Genomic DNA, 16,361 nt, shown 5'->3' on the forward strand with positions numbered 1-16,361 from the left:
CATACAAAGGGTGAACAAAGACAACCATTAGGCAAGTGATAATCTACCGAGGTGTGCATGTAACCACTTTATAAGATAGTCATAGAATCATAAGTTGAAAGGGACCCTGAGGATTATCTAGTCCAACTCCCTGCAATGCAGGAATCTGCAGCTATCCCTTACGGGCATCGAACCTTAAACCTTGGCATTATCAGCACTACGCTCTAACCAACTTAGCTGTCCAGCTGTTGTATTGTCATTTGTATTGTCCTGCGGAGTAGTGAGGAATCTTGTCACACCTCTGAACCCAACCATAAATCTAGGAAAGCAGAGGAATGGCAAGATTCTCCTCACCAGCTGGCAGGGTGATAAAAGAGAATACAGACAAAAAACCAGCTTGTTAAATGGTTATTCACTCATATTCACTCACATCCAGTACTGTTCAGGACACAAGAAATAATGGAACTTTCTCCTGGTAACCTCTTGATGGGATTATTGCAGGGGTTGGGAGCTGTTGGCCCTCCAGATATTGCTGAACTACAATTCCCATCAGCCCCAGCCACCATGGCCAATGGCCAGGGATGATGGTAATTGTAGTCCAGCGACATCCAGATTTCTAGAGCCCTAAAATTTTGAAGTAAAAAGTGATATAAATATTTAGAATAAATAAACTACTCCTGAAGAACTGCTATAGATCTTCAGTGTAAATAGAGCATGAGCAAAGAACATATAATTAACAAGAGAACAATACCGAATCAGGATTTTGAAAGTCTGCCTTGAAAAATAATGGGAGGGGCTTTCCCCCCCCCCTAAAAAGCAGCAGCAGCATACTTTAACATAACTGATTGGCTTGATTTGTCCCATTAACCTACTTTGTAGCATCCAAGTGAGATGCCCCAACATTGCACAAATACACTAAAAAAAGTAAATAAAGACAAAGGTGGCTAATAGGTTCCCACTATTTCATCTTTATTTTTAAATTTTTCCTGTTGAAATCTACCATACAGTCTCACACATACACACCTGGCATTTAACAGATATACTTTATGACTACAATTCTCTGAACATTATGAATGGGTAAGGGCAGTTTTACATAAAGCTCTCTAACCTCCCTCTAAGAACAGGCCCGAACCCTTAGGGATGCTCTTTTCAGTTGGCAAGAGAGGGAGAACTTTATGTATATAAATGCTGGGTCCAATCAAGTTCACTGGAATGTGACTTTTTCCATTACTAAGCCATGAAGTTATTGAGCTGGAACAGCTGCAGAAATTGAACTTTTATGACATCAGAAAGCTTCAAACCTCAGAAAGTTGAGCGCTAAAAGTGGAGCTGGAAACAACAAAAGCTTGAATAAACTGTCAAATATAAAATAAACTAGTTTCTAAATGACAGTTGTTCTTCTACTCAGAGTTCATAAATTTAGTATGATCAAAAGGAATTTCATGAAACAATCACCCTGAATGGCCCTTACTGGGACAAATGGCATTTGTCTGAAATTTTACCCTACCTCACCTACTAACAACTACTCAGATGCAAGTCCACTGAGTACAATGGGGTTTATAACCAAAGGATTACAGTGGTACCTCTGGTTACATACTTAATTCGTTCCGGAGGTCCATTCTTAACCTGAAACTGTTCTTAACATGAAGCCCCACTTTAGCTAATGGGGCCTCCCGCTGCTGCTGCGCCGCTGCCATGTGATTTCTGTTCTCATCCTGAAGCAAAGTTCTTAACCCGAGGTACTATTTCTGGGTTAGCAGAGTCTGTAACCTGAAGCGTATGTAACCCGAGGTACCACTGTATAGCCAAAGTGATGTACAGCATTCAAAGGGAGGTGGTGCTGTAGTGCAGAAAGGGTTAAAGCGAAGGCCCTGCTGTTACAGCATCCACAGCACCACTTGATAAAATTGTATCATGTTACTTGGTTAGAACAATGTGCTTCCAAGAACAAACAGTATTGTTCCTAGAATGTCTATTACAATAAGAAGTGATAGTTGCACAAGTGTGAAGAGCGACTTACTGGATGGTGCCTGTGACCTCGTTGGTGAGGAAAGACAAACTGCACTATTTCTTTGTTACGGCAGCACCATATTGCCACATTAGGAGAATGCAGTTTTACTATATCACTCAAAGGAATTACCTCATGTAAGTCTTTCAAATAAATAGGAACACCTGCAAGGATACCCCAACCTGGTAACCTTTACTTTTTGTAGATACTTCTATTTAGTACTTCCAATGTATTTTACCTCATGTCTTTTGTACAATAGTTGTTAGAGGATGAAAAATGTGAGCGTTCCTCTACTGTCCCACTCACCCCTACTTCCAACCTAGGAACAGGACATTGTGCTGGGTAAAAGTTAGTGCTAATACATCCCTTTGTGTATGTATAAAAACACAAAGGAAATGATATAAGTATTAGGGGAGATCCTTGCTAACAAATTAAGTTTGCAAGTCCAACCTGAATATGGATATGGCACCTCCAAAGGAATCAGTGTTGGCATTCTATGTTTTGGGGAAATGTGCTTTTGCTGTTAGTCAGCCTTGTACTGGTGGCCACAGCCTAGTTATGACACAGTGAATAATACATAAAAGTATTGTAACAAAAACAGGAAAGAAATTACAGGCTCACAAAAAATATTTAAAACCGTGACCTGATCTCTCTAGAACTTGCATAAATCAATACAGCCTTTAGATTTTTTTGCAGCTGGAAATGCTGTAACAAACATCACCATGAGTGCAATCATATACCCACTTACCTGGCAGTAAACCCCTTTAACTCGATAGTTTTCCTTCTGAATGAACATGTATAGTATTGTTCTGCATATATGCCTTTCTTTAGAAATGCAATGCTTTTCTAGGAGTTGATGGCAGTTTTTTAGGCTGCAATCTTATGCTCATGGACACTGAGTTAGCTTAATGTACTAATTAGGACATACTTCTGAATGAAACATGCACAGGATTGAACTACATTATCCACTTCATAATGAAATATGCACTGGTGACTCTGGTTTTCAGTTATTATAGCCTATTTAATTAAAAGCTCCTTATGTTTAAGAGCCAGTGTTAAAGTATCAGATGAACCAGATCCAGCAGATCAATTATGTCAAATAAAATCTCAAAGTCTATTTTGATAAAGCAACACTACTTCAGGTATTCACCATATAGTTGGATTAAACACAGACACACACTCAATTAAAGGAAAAGTATTTAAATATTCAAGTTGAAACTAGCAATACGAATTCAACTTTCATATCTTTGCCAAAATTAAAGTGTCTGCAACAGCAACTGAACACATTTCTCCATCGCTCTAATAGTTTTCAAGCTTAGCTCTAACAATGGATTCACCATTTGTGCCACAACAAAGAACTATTTCAAGCAGCACAGCAAAGCACACTAGCAATAGTTGTGGCTTCCAGGCACAGGTGTACCTGGGACACCACAAAAGAGCCCTAACTCTGGCCAACAGGGGGAGCAGCAAGAAACTAGCCAGACAGGTTCCTGAATGCCAACAGGCTTGACCACAGCAGGTCATGACAAAGCCTGATATTATATGACCTTGCAGGTCAGGCACACTTCTTTGATTTAAGCAGAGCAACTCAGCTTCCTGCCTTATATTTCCCACTCTCAGCTTTTCCCAATACCCATATCATCTCCAATGACTCAGTAGGAACCTGACATGACAAAATATCATTATTATAGTATTGTCCCAGGAGATCTTTTGGTTTGGAATCACGCTATACAAGCTAGCTCATGTCATCATACTTCATCCCAACATTTAGTATGATGGGAGGAGTTCTTTTTCCAATTCCTTCAAAATCCTTAACATCCCAAGTCTTTATGTAGCTTTACTGTTACACCTGAAACTAATCAAAAACTATTTCTAGGTTACAGATAGGTAGCCGTGTTGGTCTGCCATAGTCAAAATAAAAAAAATTCCTTCCAGTAGCACCTTAAAGACCAACTAAGTTAGTTCTTGGTATGAGCTTTCGTGTGCATGCACACTGAAGAAGTGTGGTATCTGAAGAAGTGTGCATGCACACGAAAGCTCATACCAAGAACTAACTTAGTTGGTCTTTAAGGTGCTACTGGAAGGAATTTTTTTATTTCTAGGTTGTTGGATAACTTTTATTAGTTTAGTAAAATATTTGTGCCTCATCTTTCCATTCATACAGGGCTCACAAGGCAATAGTAAACAACCATCTGTATCAGGCTAAGAAACATGATTTCCTTTACAATTGCTTAGCACTTAAAAGAACCATAAAATAATCCTTTGGGATCATTACTCTTTCTAAGCACATTTACTTGAAACTTTAAATTACTTCCAAATAAATGTGAATAAGAGGGGAAACCAAAGTGGTGCATGTGAATACAGAAAAGGTAAAGGTAAAGGTACCCCTGCCTGTACGGGCCAGTCGTGTCCGACTCTAGGCTTGTGCGCTCATCTCACTTAAGAGGCCGGGAGCCAGCGCTGTCCGCAGACACTTCCGGGTCACGTGGCCAGCGTGATGAAGCTGCTCTGGCGAGCCTGCACCAGCGCAGCACACGGAAACGCCATTTACCTTCCCGCTATGAAGCGGTACCTATTTCTCTACTTGCACTTAGGGGTGCTTTCGAACTGCTAGGTGGGCAGGAGCTGGGACCGAAAGCCGGGAGCTCACTCCGCCGCGGGGATTCGAACCGCTGACTATACGACCAGCAAGTCCTAGGCACTGAGGTTTTACCCACAGCGCCACCCGCGTCCCAGTGAATACACAAGCATGCACACAAACCTCAAAGGAAAATGTTCAAGTCAATCAGAATAGTTTTTTTTTAAAAAAAAAAAGATAAGTAATTTGGAATTAGCTTAGAAAAGCACTGGTTGGAAACTGTTTCCTTATAGACAAATGAAAAGGTAAGAGACATATTGTTGTCGTGAAACTGTAGTAAATTACTGTATTCCTTTATTCACCAGTGTTATATACAAATATCCTTTGTATATACACAAACATTTGCCACTAAGAATGATATGAAATATAAGAAGTATAATAGTTGTGGAAATAGATGCTAACCAATTATTACTACAAATCAGGGGGGAATATAATGGGAAACATGAGCAAAATAAAATGGTAGCAGACAAATATTTTCTGCCGCCAGTTGCTAAATGTGGTATATAACAGAATACATTAACTCTTTCCTGCCTCACCTCCTTCTGTTCTATTAGTGTGAGAGTTTATGACCTATATATTCAGTGTATAATTGGGGTATATGAGGGGATAAAGGAGGGGTAGTAGAGATAAGTGGATACAGAATTGCAGCTTAAGAATGTTCACTCAGAACTATCCACTGAGTTCAATCATATTTACGCTTTAGTAAGTATGTTAAGACTGCAGCCTTCTAACTTATGCATCTTTACCTAAAAGTAAATTTCACTGACTTCAATTAGACAATATCCTAAATAAGTGTGCACATAATTGCAACTGTGCAGAGCCTATCCTATTCATGTTTATTGAGATAATCTGAGTTCAATGGAATATACAGTACACCCAAGTAACTGTGCATAGGAAAAGCAGCCTTGCAGAGCAATACTCAGAAAGAAAAAGTCCCACTTTTTTCAGTGCCATCTATTTCCCAAAATTGTGCAAAGTTATGCACAAGATTCAGATATTGGTGATCCTTCTATAACATCCCTGCATTCTCTTCTTTTGAATCATTCACACAATCCATCAGAGCCAACCTATAATTATCATCTAAAACACCTGTAGGTGACCGATATAAATTAAATACTTCCTGTAATTTTGTTAACTATGAATTATTTGAATATTTTGAATGACTTTACATCCTGATATTAAATACATGGAAGTAAGTCCTTGCAACATGATAGTTGTGAATGTGATCCTGATTAATGTGCATGCCAGATACATGCATGCACCCAAGGTAAAAATGAAAAACGCCAAATGAACAGTCTCTTGTACGTGCAGATATAACTTCACTGGATGACTGCTAGTGTTTTTAGGAGCAGCATTTTATCAAACCTCATTCCAAAATACCAAGGCTGCAATCATATGCATGCATACTTCAGTTGGAAATGTATCTCATTGAACTCAATGGGAGTTCAAATGGCCTGGTCTACATGTCACATTAAAACCATAGTTAAAAACAAAATATGGTTTAATGTGAATGTGCAGTATGTTTTTAAAAATTCTTGCTCCACTCCAATGTTTGAAACACAGATATATAAGCTAGGGACCAAATGGCACCTTTAATCAAGGTTACAGTCGCCAAAATTGAATGTCTAGTTGCCATTTTGGGGCAAGATGGCTCTAAAGTCTTATTTTTCAAATGATGAACTGACTGTGGTTGATTATCAGTTAAACATCTGGCTAGTGCAGATGACAACCTTGAACTAGGAGTTGAGTTAAGTTGAGAACTTAAAGAAGAAAAGTCACTTGATCCACATATATATTGGCCTATTCCTGTCCCTTTTTCTTAATGGTCACTCGGACCATTCTTAACGTAAGAATATTCTTCACAACTGTTCAGGGCAGTGGGGTGGGGTAAGTGAAGACAAGCTACAACAGTTAACTATAGTGTTGTTCACTGCTCCTGTCTAAACATCAGGAGTTAAAGTTTTGCAGGACCTCCTCCATCAGCTTGAACAGCTCCAAGTCTTGGCTTTCCCAAGTGCAGACAGGCTGTGCAAGCAGGAGGAGTGAGAGCAGCAGGGACCCGGTGCAGCCCTGCCACAGGGATCAGGCGATGGGGCAAGCGGGCATGCGAGCTGCTGGCCTCCAAGCTGGGCTCAGCACTGCTACTTGTACCAGGACCCCAGCCCTGCCTCACGCAGATGGAAAAATGTGAAGTGGTACATAATGCTCTACAAAAGATGCAGTCTTCTGCTGCTACACAACTGCGCAAATCAGCTGGCTTGCAGAAGAAGAGACTGCCCTTTCGCTGAAGCACTATGGTGTGAACCAGGTGACTTGCGCCACAGCATGGTAGCAAAAAGCCCCGCTGCTGTGCACCAGTCTGCCAGATGATGGAGATATTGGGCGCCATCCTGGTGCCCAGGCATCTTCACTTGGTCGCAAGTGGCCGAAAGCCAAGCGCAAAAAATTCTGGGGGGAATTTTGAACATGGCGCCACTCCTGCTGTATCACCAGGAAACAAGTGACTCTCTGGCTTGCTGTGATGCCTGAACATGGGTTTGTGGTTTGTTTTCCCCAAACACATAATTGAGAAGTAAAGTAAGCCAAGATTCACACGTCACAACAAGCCAGACTGTCTTGTTTTCCAATGGGTCAGCAGCGGACAAGCAAAGGGAGAACTTTTGAGCCGTGTGCACCTTGCTTTTTTACATTAAACCATTGTTTGTTTTTAACTATGATTTAATGTGCTAAGCTTACCAGGCTTATGTTTGAGATGAGGGTGCAAGTCACATTTCAAGATTCAGTGCTTGCTAAGAAAACATCTCATATCCTGTAAAAAATAAAGTGATGGGGGAGGGGGAGAATCAATACTTCCTTTATCTTAAATAAAATATGGAAATGTAATTGCTTAGAATCCAAGCCTTATATATTCATAAAATAATTCATTCTGTTTACAGCTGTTCTAATACCAAGGTATAAATCTAGATTAATACACTGTTAGATGTAAATCAATGAGACAAAAATAATTTATTGTTTCTCCAAAACATAAATAAGTGTGCTTTTCTGGTTATAAAATGAACGCAAATACAGTACAGATTAAAATTTCTTCATATATTTTGACATCAGCAAAAATATTAATGAAAAACAATAAAAAGCTAATAATCCCAATTCTAAAACTTGCAAATTCATACCAGAGAGGACACAAGGGAAAGAGAATAAGAAAACACCCAGGAGGAAAATGTCATTGCCCTGGCCTGCTGACAATCACACTTGGGAGAAATAGGATCTATTGCCATAAGAAAGTTCAAAATTAATGATTGGAGTTACTGCTTTTGCATATAATGAATGGCAGAATAAAGAAACTGAGACAAAGATACTGTGTGTGTGTGTGTGTGTGTGTGTGTGTGTTTGTACAGTCTTCGCCTTAACAAGGTAATGAGACAAGAACAACACCAGACAGTGATGTCACCGCATGAAGAAACAAAGGAAGCTGCACAAGCTGAAAAACTAGAACCCCTGTTCTGTGGCCTAAATGAAGAGACTATATCTGAAATCATAATTTTAAAATGTCATAATTAAGTTATCAGGTCCAGAAAAACAGTGTCATCAATTAGGTGTGAAACATGCTTACACAGAGGTAATCCCCGCTGAAATTTGGAGCTTGCTTCCAAGTAGAAATGGTTACAATCTGTTTTATTCAACCCAAGATGCAGTTCTGTTTTATTTTTGTTGCTGTTATATATATTTTGCCCAGTACAGTGTTCCAAGCTCACTTCTGAAAGCTGTTTTCTATATATCTGCCTTTTAAAAAGGGAGCTCGGCATATTAAAAGACAAACACAGCAGCATTTTAACGCTGAAAATCAGACAAGAGAGGCACAGAAGAAACAAAGAAAGTCTCCCCCATCAGGCTGAAAGCAAGAGGTTCAGCTTCGAGAGAGGTCTGGACAGTTGTCAAATTTCAAACCTCAGGAGTAGAATAAGCACTGGGGGTGGGTAAGGTGGGGGCAGAAGGGAGGCCCCCAATTTCTGACATTCAACTCATGAGGTTAATATCGATAGTATTTTGGTTTTGGTTAATATTTTGGTTAATATCGATTCCTAGCCGTTGCATAAATGACACAAGTATGAGGGATTTTCATTTAAAAAACAAAACAACACCACCCCCAACAAAACATCCACACAAATATCAATAAATGAAGCCTCTTCCCCACCAGGTTGTCCTGTGTTTTGGGTGGGGTTTTTTTGTAGCCTTCCCGTCCACCTTTTAAATTCCTCTCCTTCCCCACCCCGCAACCCCAGCCCCGGGTTTGTCCGTCTGACACGCGCAGCCGTTCTCACGGCGACCCCGACCTCCTCTCAATTTGTTGTGTTTTCCCCCTGCCCTTCTCCTCACCCCCCAACACACGGTACCTGATATGGCGGCGGCGGCTCCTGATCCGGCTCAGTCCCATCCCCATAGCTGGCCCTGTCCGACTGGGACTCGTGCAGCAGGGAGATGTCATCCGAGGTGGGGGATTTCAGGCAATTCCCCATCTTCCCCAAAGGGAAGTGGGGGGTGTCCTCCTCCTCCTCCTCCTCCCTCCTCCTCCTCAGAGACACAATGGCAGCTCCGGGCGACGGCTTTCCTCCGGCCTCTCCTCAGCAGCAACAGCAGCAGGAGCCCAGCTCAGGAAGCTCATGCCAGCCTGCCAGCCTGCATAAGCAGCTTAGCCCCGAGTCGGCTCGCCCCAGGGACCCGCTGCCTGCCCGCCCGCCTCCCCCTCTTCCTCGCCGCACTCCGGCGGAGAAATGGCAGCGGGGTTGGGAAGGGAAGGGAGAGCGGTCTTAGCCCTCGGCCGCCATTAGGGCCTCGGCAAGGGGCTTGCTTAGACCTCCGGCGGGGGAACGGGCAGGGGAAGCGGCGTCGGCGGCGGCGTCCAGGTATATACACAGAGCCCGTCTCCTCCCTCAGCCCCAAGCGCGGTTCTTCTTCCTGGTCACCAGCCTTCTGCGCACTGAGCTTTTGTCAGGCAGGCCTCTCTCGCTCCGGAGCTCCTCCTCCTCCTCCCCTCCCTCCTCCCTCCTCTCGCCCTGATGTCTACAGGCCCGGCTTCTCTCGCTGCACGCCCGGCCCCCACCTTCCTCTCCGAGCCAAAGGGAGAAACAAGCACCTTCAGGATCTGCGGCGGCGTTGAAACCAGCGGCTTTTTCCCTTCGCCAAAGGAGGCGTTTTGTCCCGACATGCTTCCCGTATTAAGTTCCCGTCAGATTACGCGTTTCGTTCTAAAAGGAGCCCCCCCCCCCGGGCACAGCTGTAGCACTTTTGTCTGGAAGGTGTAACGTTGCATCCCCTCAAATAAGAAGCAGCTGGCAACCTTTCTCCGTTAAGACTGTCGTTTTAATTCAGGGCAACTGTAGGGAGCCCGATTCTATGTACAGTATATACTTCCTGAGAAATCCCAAAGACTTGCTGCCGGATAAGTATGTTCGAGATGACAGCGTTAATATGTTGGCTACTTCCCCGTTGCGCTGGCAAGTGTTGTTTTCTCCCACTGTGTTGTTAGGTGGGGTGCATATTCTAATTCAGACTGGCAATGGCGAGCATAAAACCAAGAAGCAACAATGGTTTTGTATTATCTATTAAAAAACAACACTAGCAAAAAAAAATGTGAGACACCAGAAATTATTCTCCAGCTTTGTTAATATTGTTGTAGGTTGAAGGAGTTGCTGAAGGAGGTCCTTGAGTCTGCAAGGGAGGAGGAGGAGGGGCAGAACTCCATGTGATCTGGGAATGACAGCCAGGAGAAGAGATACACAGAGCAAGCCTTTTTGCAGTTCTTTGAATCAAATGCTGCACTTAGGAAGGCCAGACCTGCTTGGAATGTGAATTCTCACAAATTAGCCCTTCATCTGGGTTTAAGTTGTATATATGTACAAATAAACCATATATCATAAAGATGCCAGTCTCAACTGTGTCTTATTCCCAAAGGAAACACAAACCCTGGGTAAATGCCTAGAATCCCTAAAGTGCACCACTCAGCAGAGATGGAGGTGGTTTTGACCTATAAAGCCTTATGTGACTCACGACCTCAGCACCTGAAGGATAGCCTCTCTCACATGAATCAACCTGAACCCTGCGTTCTTTACCTGAGGTCCTTCTCCTTGTGCCCCCTCTGAGGGAGGTGCAGAGGGTGGGAACACAAGGACAGGCCTTCTCAGTAGAGGGTCTCTGTTTATGGAATGCTGCCCCCAGGGAGGGAGGCCTAGCAGCAGCACTGTTTTTAAACACCAAGCAAAAACATTCTTATTCACTCAGGCCTCTGGACTGTCACAAGCCAGTGGTCAGATCACCGCCTCTTTCAGGATGGCCAGGACCACTCTCTCCTGCAAGGATACATGGATTTACCCCTGGACTCATCTGGTTATACCATTTCAGCAAGTTCTAGCAAGGCAAGGGGGCAAGGGGCAAGAAGACACATCTGCCGCATTGTCCTAAGCACCTTATCTTCACCGGTAGGCTGCATCCACCAAAACTGATCCCATAATGCTGCAACAGACATTGCACCTCAGTGGAGACTGCAGTGGATATAGCACCAATATTGCTATAGAGGTGACTTTAGCCTTGAAGTGCCTTGCAAAGTATTCACAGTGGGTTTCCGAAGAGTCTAAAACTCTATTCCCTGGAGTAGGTGTTAATAGACATTTAGCAGGCTGGCTACTATCTTTGAAACTGGGAGGCAATCCACTTCACTATTGCTAGTAGGATTTCAAAAATGGCTTCAGTTCAGTTCGATTTGGAAGTAGGATTTCAAAAATGGCTTCAGTTCAGTTCAATTTGGAACAAAAAAACAGTGAGAAAAGAAGCACTGAAGCAAAAATCAAGTTCTCAGACCATGTGCAACCAGTGGAGCAGCAGCAATTATTTGCCAGCACCAGACTTCCACTGGGCCACTGCTGCCACACATAAGTTGATGTACCATCATGATTTGTGTTTTGAACCAGACAGCGGCGTAGCGTGAGTTGTCAGCACCCGGGGCAACGCAAGTAATTTGCGCCCCCTAACCCCTAACCTGCGAGTTGCCGCTGGCGCTGCTGCCCAAACGACGCCGCTTGCCCGGAGGAGGAGGGGGGCAGAGAGGCGAGGAAAATGCAATGGCCCAGCAGCTGCAGCAGCAGCGGCGGAGGCGGGGCTGTGAGGAGGGGCTGCCTGGCGCGTCCTCCGCGGCGAGTGCTGAGAGCCGCTGCCTGCCGGGTGCCTTCAGCCGGGCGCCGCGAGACATGCGGCTCTGCTACAGCCTGCGCCCGAGGCTCTTCGGCGACTCCGGAGGCAGCGAGCGCCCCCCCCCCAGATGTTGCGCCCGGTGCGGCCTGCCCCCCTTGCACCCCCCACGCTACGCCACTGGAACCAGAGTGTGTTTTGAACCAGAATGCCACTGGTTCATGTCTCATGGCCTCGTCCTGGTGGCCTTGAACTTCCTAGGTAGCTTTAAGCAAGTCACTATTCTCTCTCAGTATATCTGCAATATGACAATACTAAAACAAGACCTTTATTGTCATTGTACAGCCTGTGTGCAATGAAATTAAGCGAGCCTCCCCCCCACAAACACTCCATCTCTTATCAAACAACACATCACCTCGCAAGTCAATTTCGCTATGTTATTTTCCATTCAACAGCCAAAAAGCCCATGGATAGAAGCTATTTTTTAGTCTGTTGGTACGGCTGATTATACTTCTATATGTCCTGCCAGAGGGTAGAAGATTAAAGAGGTGATGGCCAGGGCGTGAGTCATCCCTGAGAATTTTTCTCGCTCTCCTAAGGCAACGATCCCTTGCAATGTCATCTAGCGGACTCCAGGGACAGCCCATGATATCTTGTGCCACCCTCTGTAGAGACTTTCTGTCCGTGGCTATCAGGCCAGCATACCACACTGTGAAACAATATGAAAGGACACTTTCTATTGTGGACCGGCAGAAGGAGTTCATCAGCTGTTGTTTAGTATTACTTTCGCGAGACCCTGAGGAAATGGAGTTTCTGTTAGGCCTTTCTGACCACCTGAGTTACGTTGATTTTCCAAGTGAGGTCCTCGCTAAGGTAGATTCCCAGGAATTTAAAGGAGGAGACTCTCTCCACACAGCCCCTCCTCCCCCCGATATACAACGGGGCAGGTTCCCCTCTCATCTTCTGGAAGTCCAACACCATCTCCTTTGTCTCACTAATATTTAGGTGCAAGTTATTCTCTAAGCACCATGTAGATACGCTTTGAACCTCCCTCTGCAATTAGGCCTACTTTGCAATGTTGTTGCATGCAAGGATTATTGCAATAATTTATAGAAATGCTATAAACAGCAGAAACGGTCTAAGTTCTCATAAATGCTATGTGATTTTTAGATTTTCCTACTAAAATCTGAATGGTTTAATCATAGACATGTTCTGTTAAATAACATTCCTCCAGAGGAAAATGGGATTTGTTCTGCTGGAGTATTGAAATTTAATTTATGCCACTATAAGTATTTGCCTATTCACAGCCATCTCTATCTTGATCTGAGAAGGGAAAACCCAAATTATGTCCATACTAGGAACACTGGGAGGGACGCAGGTGGCACTGTGGTGTAAACCATGGAGCCTAGGGCTTGCCGATCGGAAGGTCGGCGGTTCGAATCCCCGCAACGGGGTGAGCTCCCATTGCTCGGTCCCTGCTCCTGCCAACCTAGCAGCTCAAAAGCACACCCAAAGTGCAAGTAGATAAATAGGTACTGCTCTGGCGGGAAGGTAAACAGCATTTCTGTGCGCTGCTCTGGTTATGCTGGCCACATGACCCAGAAAAACTGTCTGTGGACAAACACCAGCTCCCTTAGCCAGTAAAACGAGATGAGCGCCATAACCCCAGAGTCATTTGTGACTGGACTTAACTGTCAGGAGTCCTTTACCTTTACCTTTTTAGGAACACTGGAAGCTCTTCCACTGAGCTATGGCCCTTTCCCACATGCTGTCCACACAACAACCTGAATACAAAGATGTCTGCCATCTCTCACCTAAATTAAAATGACTTCCAATATGTTTAGTCAGTTTTAATTTCTGAAAAATAATTCAGAATTTATGTTGCCCAGTACGTATACATTTTTTTTTTAAAAAAATCTTAAGACACATTACTACTATTCAACGGCTTTTTCGTCACAAAACTCAGATTGTAATTTCTCCATGTTTCATGTAAGCATATTCAAAGAATTTGTTTAGTGGGAAACAGAACCATCAACATTTGTGAGAAGAGTTAAAATTATTCACCAAGATGTAAAATATTGATCATGGATTTTGCACTGTAGAAATCTTGGTCAATGGCTGGTCCACTTGTGATACTGTCGTAGAAGAAGGTGGCATGATAGCATTGTCAGGTTCTGACTTTAAAATATTCTGCGTCTGGTCTGATTGTGATATTTCAGTGGAGAAGGGCCCTGTGATAGCGTTGTCAAGTACTGGCTTCGAAATTATCAATGCTTGGTCTACTTGTGATACTGTGGTAGAGTAAAGCCCTATGACACCACTGTCAGTTTCTGACATTGAAATTGCCAGTGCCTGGTCTACTTGTGATACTGTAGTGGAGAAAATCCCTATGACAGCATTGTCAAGTCCTGTGTTAGAAATTGCCTGTGTCTGACCTGCTTGTGATACTTCAGTAGAGGAAGGCCCTGTGGTAGCATTGTCAGGTTCTGACTTGAGAATTGCCTGTGTCTGGCCTGTTTGTGATACTTCAGTAGAGGAAGGCCCTGTGGTAGCACTATCAGGTTCTGACTTCAGAATTGCCTGTGTCTGGCCTGTTTGTGATGCTTCAGTAGAAGAAGGCCCTGTGGTAGCACTATCAGGTTCTGACTTCAGAATTGCCTGTGTCTGGCCTGTCTGTGATGCTTCGGTAGAAGAAGGCCCTGTGGTAGCACTATCAGGTTCGGACTTCAGAATTGCCTGTGTCTGGCCTGTTCGTGATACTTCAGTAGAGGAAGGCTCTGTGGTAGCATTGCCAGGTTCTGACTTCAGAATTGCCTGTGTCTGGCCTGTTTGTGATGCTTCAGTAGAGGAAGGCTCTGTGGTAGCATTGACAGGCTCTGACTTCAGAACTGCCTGTGTCTGGCCTGTTTGTGATGCTTTGGTAGGCTCTGTGATAGCACTGTCAGGTTTTGGCTCTGAGATGGTTGGTTTCTTTAGTGTCACATCCTTTGAGGTACTTGGTTCTTTAACATCATATAAACAATGGTCTGGCTGGACTCCTTGCAATACTTTACTAGATACTGTGAGATCATTGTCGGATTTTGATTTTGAAATAGTTGTTTTCTTCAGTTGTGATGACACATCATTAGAGGTACTCTGCTCTTGATTATCTGGCTGTTGTGGAACAGGAACCAGGTCGTTTTTTGGGGGGACAGTGCTGGAACCATTATCCATGGTCACGGACTGTTGGGAAGAGACCTCATCACGTACATCAAATAATGATTGTATGCTGTCACTGGACCGAGACGGAAGCACAATCGCTCTGGATCTTATAGTCAAACCTCTACATGATATTTCTGAACTGCCTTCTGTATCAGAGCTGCTATATATTTCCTTCATAATAACAAATTCCTCTTTGGAACATGTTTTAGTAGCTGCAATGAAAAGGATCACATTGTTCATTAGAAGTGCATGATTTTAAAAATGTAACCATATCATAAATTTATATTAGATAAAATGAGTTGGAACCAAAGATCTGTCTGAGGAAGGGGATGAGCAGAAGCTGTTTTTACCAGGACTTCCGGGTTAGCACCATCGGCAACGGTGGAGTTTCTCTGACCGAGAGGAACCCGCTCCGTGAAAATCGGGTCTTGCCGCCGCAGCAAAGGCGGAGACCCTTCAAAAATCCCAGACGGAGGAAGCCTGGGAACGTGGGATTCGGCTGACACCAAGAGCGCCTCCACTACTCGCGGGGAAACCCTTTTTAGGGGATCCGAAGCGAAGTGGGGTGAGTGGCGTGGTGTTTTGAATCGACTGCTACTTTTACGGAGCGAAGCCGCACAGCCGTTGCCGGAGAGCGCTGACTTTTTCCTGTGGACAATTGGACTCTAAACAACTACCCGTGAGTAGAACGGAAAATTGGACTACGAAACATTTTAATTTGGCACCGAAGCGGGAAGGTTCTAAACAGGAAGTCCGCCTTCCACTTTTGTAAATAGACTGAAGCAAAAATTTTGCAAGCTAAAGTCTGGAAAGCCGTATGTAAAGGACTAAATTTCCTTCAGTTAAAATTACCAAAACCCCTCTTGGAAGCAGGAGAAGAGGGGGGGGGGAATCTTAGATTGTTTAAACCTGCAGGAGAGAGAGTAAAGAAAGATAAATTTCCACCGTCTCGAACCTGGGAACGGGGTGTCAGAGACAGACGCTTTGGGGAAGTTCATCGACTGTGAATGAAACGTCTTTTGACAGATAGCTAAAAAAGAGAAACATACTGATTCCAATGTTGCCTTTTGCATTTAAAAGAAACAAAATACTTGAAAAACGAAAGTAATATTTTTTTTCTTGCTGGACCTGCTTTCAAAAGATGGACACAAATAGAAATTGTCTCCTCTAGAGGGAGCTTTTTAAACTGTTGCTGGAGTCGATCTGGGGAATTCCACAGCTGTGGAGATTAAGGATCGTGAGACCAGACTTTGACCTTGGATAAGAATGTGCTTAGAAGAAGTTTTGGTGCTTGCTTTTTGCAAGACAAGTGCTTTGTTGGAGCAGCTGCATGAGAAGATGGATTCGATGACTGTT

The 16,361-nt window shown here is 43.7% G+C and overlaps 2 protein-coding genes across 3 annotated transcripts in view; both read right to left on the reverse strand.

The window, feature by feature from the left end:
* Positions 1-9,843, reverse strand: part of RNF11 (ring finger protein 11) — a 29,863-nt gene extending 20,020 nt beyond the window's left edge. The window contains exon 1 of one of the 2 annotated variants that reach the window (XM_082226812.1): positions 9,757-9,843. In XM_082226812.1, the coding sequence (XP_082082938.1) occupies positions 9,757-9,828 (72 nt within the window). In that variant the 5' untranslated portion in view covers positions 9,829-9,843. Of the gene's footprint in view, positions 1-9,016; positions 9,639-9,756 lie in introns of those variants that run through there. The other variant, XM_082226811.1, reaches the window with a different exon arrangement.
* Positions 9,844-13,639: 3,796 nt separating this feature from the next.
* The window catches only part of LOC309534518 (uncharacterized protein), a 36,308-nt gene continuing 33,586 nt past the window's right edge, over positions 13,640-16,361 (reverse strand). Inside the window, exon 7 of the mRNA XM_082226719.1 lies at positions 13,640-15,217. Coding sequence (XP_082082845.1) covers positions 13,887-15,217 — 1,331 coding nt within the window. The 3' untranslated portion in view covers positions 13,640-13,886. The remainder of the gene's footprint in view (positions 15,218-16,361) is intronic.

The sequence above is a fragment of the Podarcis vaucheri genome (genome assembly GCF_965113315.1).
Source record: "Podarcis vaucheri genome assembly, chromosome: 6".
NCBI classification, from domain to species: domain Eukaryota; kingdom Metazoa; phylum Chordata; class Lepidosauria; order Squamata; family Lacertidae; genus Podarcis; species Podarcis vaucheri.